This window comes from Eublepharis macularius, chromosome 16 (genome assembly GCF_028583425.1).
Source record: "Eublepharis macularius isolate TG4126 chromosome 16, MPM_Emac_v1.0, whole genome shotgun sequence".
NCBI lineage: Eukaryota > Metazoa > Chordata > Lepidosauria > Squamata > Eublepharidae > Eublepharis > Eublepharis macularius.
Genome location: NC_072805.1, coordinates 27901525 through 27914292, shown reverse-complemented (window position 1 = coordinate 27914292; position 12768 = coordinate 27901525). Strand labels below are relative to the sequence as shown.

At 41.2% G+C, this 12768-nt stretch overlaps 1 protein-coding gene across 1 annotated transcript in view; it reads left to right on the top strand.

Annotated features, from left to right (window-relative positions):
- Window positions 1-820: 820 nt before the first annotated feature.
- Window positions 821-12768, top strand: part of CDH8 (cadherin 8) — a 348996-nt gene continuing 337048 nt past the window's right edge. The window contains exon 1 of the mRNA XM_055000337.1: window positions 821-1072. Coding sequence (XP_054856312.1) covers window positions 821-1072 — 252 coding nt within the window. The remainder of the gene's footprint in view (window positions 1073-12768) is intronic.

Below are 12768 nucleotides of genomic sequence, written 5' to 3'. Positions count from 1 at the left end.
GAGCTCCCGGAATTACAACTGTTCCCCAGGCAACAGAGATCAGGTCCCCTGAAGAAAATGGGTGCCTTGAAGAGTGAATTCTATCACATATCTCAATGAGCCCCCTCCCCAACCCCCACCCTCTCCAGGCTCTACCCCCCAAATCTCCAAATTTCTCAACCTGGAGCTGGCAAATTTCCCAACCTGGAGCAGGCAAACCATAATTCTACTCTATTTGCACACCTGCTCCAAACTGTAGTTTGCAGGAAGCTTTCTCTTTGTTGAGATGCTGATATTCATTGGTGTGGTTGGGTGGGGGGAGCAAATGGGGAAAGGTATCCTAGAACCCCATAAGACTGAGCTCTGCCCCACCATTTGGTTCATACTGCATCAAGTTAAACGAGATAGTGATACTCGTCTGACCTTTCAACTTTGACCTGCAGGGCAGTGGATTACAGAGTCCAATAGGAAACTTATTTTACTATCTAGCAAATGAGCATTCTTGATTATCAATAAATAATTACTTGGGTTTTAACCCCCCTTCCCTAACATTAAAAACAAATAAGAATCTGATGAATAGAAAATGCACTGGCACAATTATTTTATCATGAACTTGAGTTTTTCTCTTAATTTTTTTTAGGAATCTTTGAGAACGAGAAAGCCCAATGGGAGCGTGCTTCTACCACCTAAACTAGTTCTATTTATGTTTACTGTGCTCTAGACTCACAGAGGAGCTGTAAGTAAATCTTCCTTGCTGCATGATGAATCGAATGACTACGATCTGGAAGAAAGCAAAATAATTGTTTCATTGTCGGCAGTGATTTGCTTAGTGTGTGGAACGATGCCAGAAAGACTCGCAGAAATGCTTATGTATACATGGGCTCCATTAGTCATATTATGGATTACTGTATTCCCATCCATGTACATGGCTCCAATGAATGATTCACAAGGATTACCAAGTGGATCCATGAGAGGACTAAATGAAATAAGTGAAGAGCAAAAAGTGTTGAACCGTTCAAAGAGGGGCTGGGTATGGAATCAAATGTTTGTGCTGGAAGAGTTTTCTGGACCGGAACCTATATTAGTTGGTCGGGTAAGTCAAGATTTTATTTCTTGCTTGAGATAGCTAATACATGTTCATTTCTTTGCTTTCGTCCAATGTTGATTGCTTAATCCTATGAATGCTTTGAAAAATTACTGCTGGGTCATGTTCCCAGGCCAGAGCAACTAAGTAGGGAGTCCAAAGAACTGAGTCAAATTGAGATGATGAGAGACAAAGTTCTAGACCTACTTGGGAAATTAAAAACCAATATGTCTCCTGGTCCTGATGACATATCCCTGCCCCCCGAGCTCTTAGGGTACTCAAATGTGAAATTGTCAAGCTAGTACCAGTATAAGTGATATATCACTAAAACCAGCCACAGTATCAGAAGACTGGAGCATAGCAAATGTTTCAATGATTGTTTTAAAAAAGGGCCAGAGTAAGATTGACTGCTGTTGTAATCAATGGGAGATGAAGAAGGTGTGGGTTTATGGTGAGGTGGTGGGCAATAGATGCCCCCTGCATGATGATGTCACTTCCTATGCAACCTAGAAGTAATAACATTGTGCCGGGTGTAACATTGCTAGAATGTCACCCGATGTGATGACATCTTTTGGATCACATTGGAAGTGGCATCATCATGCTAAGGGGCAGATCACACACACCCAATTTCACCTACCATTTCCCCCCCCCGCCATCTAGCAGAACAACAGGGGGGAGAGGCAGTGAGGAGTGGTAGTTTTATCAATGTATGTTTGTATATAAAGTGGTAGGATTGAAGGAATTGAAAGCTGCAGCAGATTGTATGTGCACAGTGCAGAAATTGCAATTCAGATATACAAGGGGAGGGGGCGGTAATGGATTGGTTCTGCTTGGAAAGCAGACCAAATTATTCTGATCTTCAAGATCTGGGAAGAAATTCAGAGAGGAGCAGTTCAGAAGCAACCATAGCTGGAATCAGGATGGAGGGAAATAGGCAAGAAGACTAGGTAACTAATGAAACTGCTGTTGAGATGTAAAGATGGTTGGGTAAAATGTACGAGGCAGCACTTTTTTCAACTACTACATAAATTGTAGTTCTGATTCCAGAAATCTAATATACACGTTCTTCCTAAAGAAAAAAAAGAATTATTTTTTGTTGATAGTGATATAGAGACAGAATGTTATGTTCCCATGGAATCCAAGGACAGAGAGAGAAAAAGTAATAAAGACTGAGGTAGAACATTTCACTCTATTGTCAGTCACGTTGCAGAATAACCACAAACCACTTATATCATCAATAGTCTTCAAACCCACAATAGGAAACGGTCTGAGCAGCGCAAACACTGTATCGGGCCTTCAACATCTTCATCTACTGAGAACCATCTCTTCTACCCCAGCAAAACCACGACAAACAGGATCATTGCTCAGGCACAAAGACACTACACAAGGAGTATGTCTTGGATTATATCATCTATGGTGAGGCTGTGCTGAGTAGGCTATTATTTTGCTGTGCCGAGGATATTATTTTGTTTTGGGGGCCCAAAATGGTTATTTGGGCTGAGGAAATGTTTCCTGAACAAGGATTTGCTAATTGTCACGGTCTGTTTTTACTGATATTACTGCTTCTGTTATGGCTTTTTCATACTGAATTAATCCCATGAGCAGGCATGGTTCAAACCTGGTGGCACGCTACAATGTAACCAGTCAGATCTAAATAAGTGTTGACATCAGTGAAGGAAAATGAAGTCAGCTGATAATGAGGGTGTTAGTTCTTGTAATGGCTACATGAGTGAGACTAGGTGCGAGTGGGTAGCCATGCTGGTCTGCAGTAGAGGAGCAAGGCTTGAGTTCAGTAGCCCCTTAAAGACCAACAAGATGTCCAGGGTGCAAGCTTTTAAGAGTCAAAGCTCACTTTATTTATTATTATTATTTATGTCATTTATAGTCTGCCTTTCTCACTGAGACTCAAGGTGGATTACACAGTGTGATCTTAGTACAGTCAATTTCAAGGATATTTCCATAAAAAATGCCATAGGGTTTAAAAGGGGCTTGTTCTGTGAAATGGAGGCACATCGCCTGCAGGTAGGGTTGCCCAGTGTATTTTCATTCCCTTTCTCCAGACAGTCCAAGAAAATACCAGACTGTCCGAGTGAAAACCAGACACCTGGCAAACCTAAATGGAAGAATATCATGTAGCCAATCTAATGTGGCTATTGAGGATAAACTTAACTGAGAGGGACAAGCAAGAGAAAACAATAGAAAGGCATTGCCAAAAAAAATCCAACTTGGCATAGAGGTTAAAGCGTAGGACTGGGAACTGGGCAACCCAGTTTCAGAGTCCTGCTGTACCATGAAGCTTACTTGCTTGGCCACACACTGTCAGCCTGCCCTGAGCTCCTTGGAGAAAGTGCAGAATATAAACGTACCTGATAGATAGTGATTATCTGGGGGTTCCTTGGCCCCTCCTTCAGACCTTTTATCCACCCAAACAGCTGTACTCCACTGCATGATCTATACCCCATTTTCTGAGATGATGTAATTTTGACACTCCTATACTTGCTTACTCAGACGTAAATTATACAGAGTTCAATGGGCTGTACTTCTAAAGAAATACACCACAGGATCGCATTCTAGGAGTGCTTAACTTTGCATTGTATCACAGCTAATGATTGCAGCTGCTACGCCCCTCCCCCCAAATAAACCTGCCAAAAAAGTCAAGTTAGAGCTATTCTTGAGGCTCAACTTGCTTTGAGTTTGTTGTTGTTTTTTCCTGTTGGAGGGGGGGGGGAGCAAGGAACAGGATTGCCAACTCCAGATTGTGACATGTTACTTTAGTAAGGCAAGGTTTGGGGAGGGGAAGGACCTCAGTAGGGTATAATGCCATAGAATTCACTGTCCAAAGCATCCATTTTCTCTAGGGGAACTGTAGAAAAGAGTAAGAGTTCAGTAGCACCTATAAGACTAACAAAATTTGTGGTAGGGTGAGCTTTCATGAGTCACAGCTCTGAAGAAGTGAGCTGTGACTTATAGCTCCTACCCTACCACAAATTTTGTTAGTCTTATAGGTGCTACTGGACTCTTGCTCTTTTTTACAGCTACAGACTAACAAAGCTACTCATCTTGATCTGGGGGAACTGATCTCTGTTGTCTGGACATCAGTTGTAATTCCAGGAGATCTTCAGGCACTACCTGGAGGTTGGAAACCCTAACTAGGATATTTTATCCCTATTTTTTAACATCAATTTTATCCAACTTGTTTTTATTGTTATTTCCTATCAGACTCTGCATTTTATATACATGCACAGTTTTATCCAAGATTGTAATGGCCTTTGGCCATTTGCAATAAATTACTACTGCTACATAGCTAATGCTTTTGTGAAAAAAGGGGGGGGATTTCTGTAAAAAAAAAAAAAGAGCAACAGTATGCATATTTAACAAAATAAATATTGAAAATGGTAGAGTGCTTTGTAGATTAATTTGGTTGTCATCTTCATTCTGAAAACTGAAATTGCAGTATAGAGAAGAAAGATCTGTAATGGCTGTTAGACATTAGTGATCTGTTTGCCAGCTACAGAGTTAATAATTAAGTAAAACCATGTTACTGGATACCCTTGATTATATTTAGTTGCAAAAAGGCCCTTGATGTCACTCTCGTCTTGTTCTACGGGATGATTAGAGATGACAAAACATTTGCTACCGAGTTTCTATTTATATTCTTTTATAGTGGTTTTCTGTGTGCGGTTTTCTGTTCTCTGCTTTTTGTTGTTGGTTTTATAGATTTGTTTGTATTGTGCATGCATATCGACCAGTCTTTATGTGTAATTAGTATGGTAGATATGCATACACAGCTTGTCACTTATGTGCCTAATACAGGGTTGATTGATTTAAATCAAAGCAGATTAAATCAACTGTCCAAGTCATGATTTAATTCGCCGAGCAAAAAAAGGCTGACTGAAATCATTGATTTCAGTCAAAATTTTCTTATCGTTATTTAGACTGTTTCCAAATAAATATGCATACTAATTTGTTGCTATAACCATAACAACATATTTATTTAAACTAGTTAGTACTCAGTACAAAGTATATAAGTATATAAGAAGACTTTTACTTTTGTTTTAAAGAAAAGGATGTACAATATGCAGAGAAATCCTAACCAGGTCTACGGGGTTTTCTCCCAAGAAAATGCTCCTAAGCAATGTTACTCCTATGCAATCCCATTGACTTTGATTTAAAAGGTTGTAATTCTGTTTAGGATTACATTATAACATATAACATACAACATTATAACATACATAACAGGCTTTTATAGACAGGTAGTGGTTGGAATCATCACTAGAGAGTGCTTCTTCTGTCTACTTGTACTTACTGCCTTTGCCTCCTTTCTTTGGTTTTGTCCACACCAGAAAAGTAAACTATTTCAAACAAGCTCAAAAAATGCTGCTAATAGCTACTGGAGATGTTGTTGTTGTTGTTTAAGAGATGAGTGGTGAAACGGTACTGTTTAAATCCAGTCAGGTTTTTCACTCAGTCTCACCCAGTTCCCTTCCTTACTACATGCCCTGTCCCACATGACAACCCCCTCCATGCAGGTCCCATGATCATCAGTGTAGCCATTTTGGTGGTCAAAGGGAGTCTCTCCTCCCTTTTTCACCAGGTGTATGGGATTCAGAGATAGAGGCAGCAGTAGCAGGGTGACTAGGGGTGCTGATCCCCCGGTGGGAATGGGGGATCCCTCACTCCTACTCTCTGCCCTCCCATCATTCACCTGGCCAGCAGGGGGGAAAGTAGAGGAACATGTCTCCTGGGGCACACTTTCAGTGCAGCACAGTGACATTGCTTCCAGGAGTGACCTCATTGTGTAGGCTGTGAGTGCTCCTGCACTTCATACTGGGTTGATTTGTGCCCCAAATGCAGGAACACTCCCACAAACACCTCCAAAAGGTGAGTGCCAGGTTCCCCACCCCTCCCACCAGGAGGATAAGGAGATCTGGCAACCCTAAAGGGAACAGGGTTGGAAAGAAAAATAGGAATTTAGGAGAACTCATTGTGACTCCTTTTTGTGCACTAAGCTCTGAGGAAATGGAGAGATGCCATATTTAGGAGGTTTTGAGAGACATTGTAAGGCTATTTTATTTGCTAGGGCTTTAAATGGGTTTTGAGCTGCATGAATTTTTATAGGGAGAGGGATTAATAGGAATTCTTTTTTATTATTGGTAGTTTTAGTTGAGAATTGTAAACCACTTTTACCTACCAGTGTACTGTGACCTCGACAGGGGTACAGTGTGAACCATTAAAAGATACCAGTTTTTCACCAAAAGAAAGAGAAGGTCTGTGTCACAGAACTGAACATTCTGGCGCTCACAACTCTGCTGTGATAAGAACAGCATGATTTAAGTGTAGGAGCTCCTTTGGGGCCAGCAAGATTTTTCAAGAGTATAAGCTTTCTAGACTCATAGCTCCCTTCTTCAGATATGGGAACGTAAGAGGCTTCTTAATCAGGGATAAGATGGTGAGCAGTGCACGAGATCCTGTCTTGACTGGTGAGGGAGGCAGATAGAACCCCAGAAAGTGCCATCAAATTAAGAAGGGCATCAGGCTTGTCTATACAAAGGCCACATGGAATATATATGCATCACAGGAGAAAGCTGTCAGTAACTCAACAGCCACATTTGCAACAATGAGACTAGAGATTCCAGGTGGATGGTGAAGCCGCTTGCAATGTCCTTGAACTTATTTAGTAGCAACGTTAGAAAAACTGATCACATGTTGGAAATGTGCGTATGCGTATGTATGTATCTCTCTTTATATATATATATATATATATATATATATATATATATATATATATATATATTGGGAAATTCCTGGAGATCTGGGCATGAAAGCTGGAGAAACCTGGAGAAAGTGGAGTTTGGGGAGAGAAAGGACCTTGGCATGGATTAATTCCATAGAGCCTACCCCCAAAAGTAGGCTTTTTCTCCAGAGGAACTGATCTCTGTGGCCTGGAGACCAGTTGTAATTCCGGGAGATCTCCAGCCACTCCTGGAGGCTGGCAACCCTAGGTGGAATTGGGCCACATTATTATTATTATTATTATTATTATTATTATTATTATTATTATTATTATTATTATTATTATTATTATTTCCATTTATAAACCGCCCATCCTCAGGGGCTCTGAGCGGTGAACAACAGTTAAAATTAATAATAACAAGAAAACAATAATTCTAAAATCAACATACAATAAGCAATAATAAAATAAATTAACCAAGTACATTAAAGTGCAATGGTGGGGAGAACCCACCCCACCCCCCACTTGCATCCAGTGTTGGGCTTTCTTCAGATCTGATTAATAGCCCTGGTATGCAGAACAACGGACAGTTCATAAAGTTAAACAGGATGAATATGCCCTCTCAAAGTGATCCAATGAGCTCTCCTAGCTCACAACATAACAACATAACTGAAAAGACACTGAAAGAGCATAAGAGGGGAACAAAAAGACGTGGATGGGGAAATCTCCCAAAGTCCTGATCCTTGTCTAAGAAGATGATAAGAGAACTCTAAACTCTAAAATAGCACTTAGCGTGTGTACAGAATTTTCAGTGTTCAAAGGGCATCACATGAATTGTTGCAGTCCTTACAAAAACCCTATAAAGCATGCCAGTTCTCTTATCCATTTATTCCCGTGGGTAACTGAGAAAGAGTGGCTTCCTTATGGTTGCTTGATGAGTTGTTGATGGGACAAGATATGGAGCAGCAAACTCTTGGATCGTGGTACAGCCTCTTCCAGAGTAGAGCTAACCTTGGTTAAACCCTTCAGAGCCTATTGACTCTAAGACTCTTACACAACTCCTGTAGCAGCCAGTTTTGGACTTTATCAGCTCTTATTCCAAAAACTGGTCTAGATCCTTCCTCTTCATGTTCATATGTTTATCTCAGTTTATCGATTAGAGTTGAGGATGAGATCATTTTTGAAATGGAGGAGAGGACCCAACATCATCCAACTGGGTTGCATACTCTAAATAGGTCCTCTAATCCTAGACTCCTGTTTCCCACTGGTGCTAGAAAGGGTGATGGTGGGAAAAGGAGGGGGGAGTGATTTGATGCTATGACGATGCTTCTGATGCAAAACTGGAAGTAATGTCATCATGTTAGGGTAACAGTCTATGATTCCCCTCCATCATTGCCCTGATATGATGACATCACTTCCCCTTTCACACCAGAAGTGATGCTGCATGTTGATGGAGTGCTGAATAGCTTGTCCCCACCTCTCTAAATTCTTCCAATTAGAGCTGGCAACCCAAATCCTGAATCTTTTTCCTATTTCAATCAGATTGCAATTTGAGCTCAGTCAATTTATGAAGAGTGAAGATCTGTCCTCCATACATTTGTTAGAGATAGTTTTTTTAAAAAATCTGTTTTCTATTAGTGGCATGTTGGTATGGCTAGCAATATGCACTGCAGGTCTTAAGCAAGCAAACATCGTGTTTGTTGCTACATAATGTCGACAAATGGAACCAAGGAAGAGAATCTCTGCATCAAGCCCTTAAACGGAATGACAGAGCCAATATTGAGTTAAAGCAGCCAGCCACCCATGTTCTAACTTCCTCCTTTTACTGCAGCCATATCAGATGAAAGTGCAATCTTACTTATGCACCATATGTGTCTACCGATTTCCTTAGCAAGACGAGAACGGACAGAGTGCGAGAATGCAGCAAACTCTTCTTCACCACCACATTAAATCACACGCCGCTATGCATTATGGCATCATTAAAGCATTCTGTCTTCCTTTAATTCCCATCATTATTCAAATGCATTAGTAAATACAAAGAGAAAGAAAAAGGCAAGATAAACCTGACAGACATATCCATTTTCTAGAAGTATTTCGCACAGCGCTCGCTCCCCTTCATTGCTGCAATGACTTTCTTTTCTTTTTTTAATTTGCTGGGACCTCTTTCTAGTTTCAGCACGCTGCAGAACAGATGGAAGAAAATAAAACTTGCTTCCAAGGAACGGAGTGCTGGATCAGTTCCTGAATTGATAATGTCCTTGGACTTATTGTCTGCATGCTTTCCCTTCATCAGTCTTACAAAATTGCTCAAGTATTTCTTTGGAAGTAGAGTCCACCTGTGTGCAGAGAAACCCCTCTTAAGTAAATGGAAATGGTGAAGCTGGGTTAACATTGGCAGATACAGCTCTTGGACTCTCTCTACTTGTTTTTGAATCATGGTGAGCTGATTCCCAAAAATCTGTATGATTGCAGCAGCAAATGATGACTTGCTTGTGGGAATGGGCCACCACAGATTCAATATCATAGGCAAGAACTTACCCAAGAGTTTGCATACAGCACTACATAGAGTCTCTCTACAGGGGAACTCTCAAGTGCAGGGAGACACAATGTTAGCTGGAAAGCATAGTTTAAAAAGACAGAGCCGAAAGTCTGTCAATTTCACCTCTCTACAGGAGGGTAGTTTAAAAAGACAGAGCTAGCAGATATTGCTCCCCAGAGGGTTTGTTAATTTCATCTTTGTCTCTCTAATTCCCTGCATTTAAAAAAAAAGACAGTGGATTTCTTGGTGTGTCAGTGACACAAACGGACAGAAACATATTATGGCATCTGAACTTCCAATGATTCTAGAAGTACAGGACACTTGTTATACCCTTTAATCTTTACAGGTCTTGGATAGTTAGTCAATCATTCAAGTATTATGGACTTCCATAGACTTGAAAACCATTCTGGTCCATTCATTCCAAGAAAGAAAACAAAACCAAAAATTTACTCGGTTAGAAGGTTTTTTTTTTTTCTTTCAGCTCGTGATAAAGGAAAGAGGAATCCCCTTTGACCACCCCAAAAGATTATGCTGAGGATCATGGGATCTGCATGGACAAAAGCCATATGGGATGGAGGTTGTAGTAAAAAGGGGAATTCAGCATACTGTATTTAAGAACATAGAACGCTCTATGTATACATGTGCCAGTAAACCTTTGAATCAGTACAAACAGTGTGACATTTTCTTTCTGATGGCTATTATAAGGCCTCTGTCAGCTATCTGGAAAGGATCACCCCCTCAGAGCAGAACAATGTACTTAATTGGGTGTCAAGAGCATTCAGCAGCTTCTTGCAAAAGGCAGTTAACATAGCCCTTTTCTCCTATAAACAAATTTTTATTTCAAATATTGAACCTGTTGGAACCTACAGATGAACAGTTTTCAATCACCATTTCCTGAAACACAATGGCATGTGGAAGGAGAGGAGCAGATGAAATCTGAGCAATGGATGCCTCAAAGCAGGCCTTTTGAAAATGTTGAAAGAGCTTTAACTGTTTCACTCCAGCCCCCTTTCTCTCGCATAATTGTGCAGCTATAACACTGTATAGCTTTGGGCTATACGGTTTCCCAGAAAACCACACTGCAGGATATTCTGAGAAAAGGAGACAATTTAACTATAAGCACTTCTCATGAGAGGGTTGCCAGAGAGGGCTGAGGGCAGCGACGTGGGCGGTGCCTGCAACATCATCATTCCTATGTAAAATCTGAAAGTAACAAAAGGTAGCTCTAGGAAGCACTGGTAACTCTATGGTAAAATCATAGCATTTCCTTTCCATCAATTCCTAGAGCTACCTTATGTCACTTCTGCATTTTACCCAGAACTGATGGAGCAACATTGGCAATGTTGCTTTAAAAAAAAAACTTTCCTCCTCTACTGCAGGCAAGCCTGTCTCATGAAGAATTATGAGTCTGCCAATCAAGGCACACTGTAAATGAAATAAATTAACACCACCATCAGAAATCAGAAGGTGGTTGCTTATAAACAGAGATGGGCACGAACTGGAAAAAAACAAACCATGTAGTTCGTGGTTCATCAAATTTCATGAACCATGAACCATGAACCATGAACTTTCACAAACTTGCCCCTGGTTCGTGAACCAGTTTGTTTAGTTCGTGACAATGTCACATCCATGTCAGAAAATCATCACTTCTGGGTCAACAGAAGGTCACTTCTGGGCCAGCAGAAGTTCACTTCCGGGCCAGCAGAAGGTCTGCAGGAAGTCCACCCCCTGTTGCCTAGAAAACTGATTGATTGGCACCAGGCTGTCTGCAGTGACAAACCAAAAAATGAACCAAACAAACCAGCCTAAAGTTTGTGGCGGTTCGTCAGAAATGGAATCTGACGAACGGTGGTTCGCAAACTATGAACTGGCCTGGTTCGTGCTTAATTTTGGTTCATATTTTGGTTCGTGCCCATCTCTACTTATAAATAATATGGATAAACAGTTGACATTTGGGAAGCTTTGTGGCGATCTTAGGAAGTTTATCCAGCTCTTTAGAGAATATGACTTTTAGAGAGCTGATATATACGGCTACTGAAGGCAGTTTTTTCTGCACATGGTACATTGATTTGCATGTGTAAACAAGCAGCACCAGAGGTTTTAAAGTCTCTAAGTTGCATGGTCTCAACATGCTTGAAATTGCAAGAATTTTGGAAGCAGAGCTAATTACACAAACGGCTAGCCACCTGGAAGTGACTGTACAGAGCTGTGTTTCCAACTGCCACCCACATATGAATCAGACCACATTTGGAAGCTTTTTCGAAACTTCACTGCAATCCCAGTGTGTATGTCAGATGTATAAGAGCATTCACATGTCCAATCACTGCTCAAATAACACATTTATACTGACAATGCTTGAAAAGGGTCACTTGACTCCAATTTAAGAATATTCCAAACAATAAGAATAATGAAATTCCTGTTTGTATCCCTGAGCTAATATCTCTTTCACCGCAGAAACTGTGTGATACATGATTTACCTGTATGTGTAAATGAGCTCCTTAAGGTGAGGAATTTATTCTACTGTCTGTCCTACTTTTCCAATAAACTAGTTCAACCATAAAGCACAGGAAATTCCTACAGAAACTGAAGTCCATGTGTGAATGTTGATAACAAAGTCCCATACACATTTGAGTTATTGCCCTGAACCTCAGAGGTGAACATCGACAGGCCATTGAATGCATTCATCATTCATTCATTACTTGTTATATTTGCAAAAGTGGGAGATGGGATATATACTTAGGGAGCCTTTAACAAAGTCATGTTGGATGAATGTGAATGTTGACATTCATGAAATTTTGGACGTATCTATAACATGGTATGTATTATACATACACAAGTGAGTCTCATGTAGGGAAGCCCGTCTCCCACTTGCCTGCTGGGCCAGCTGCTTGCTGGACAGCCCATCCACTGGCAACAGTGCCGCTCTGCTCACCCAGCTTACCCACCCACTCACTAGCTTCTGTGGAGGGGGGATTAGTGGCTCCTTTTTCTCCTGCCAACCCACATTGCCACCCTTTCACAGCTTGGGTAGCAGCAGCATTGGCAAATCCTTCCTCTGCTGCCTCTCTGCAGTTTACACCGTGGTGGTGAAGAGGGATGGCAGCTCTCATCCTTTCACCCACCTCTTCCACCCCATCGCTTAGTGGTGCTTAGGGGCTCTGCCACCCATCTGTTTGCTTGCTGCCAGGCTGGTTGAAATGGGGGCAGTGGCAGCTTCTGCTCCTTTCTGCCCGCAGAGCTGCCATGGTGATGGTTCCCACTTCTCCTCCCTGACCTTCAGAGGTGGGCTGCCTCAAGAAACATGGGTTTCTCATCCCCTCTGCTGACAGTACATGCAAGAGCTGACAATGTGTTGCTTTATTTTTTATTCCTTTACTTTCACCGCCCCCCCCCCCATTAAAAAAAATCTTTTCAGAGTTTTCTGCAAGCTTAGGG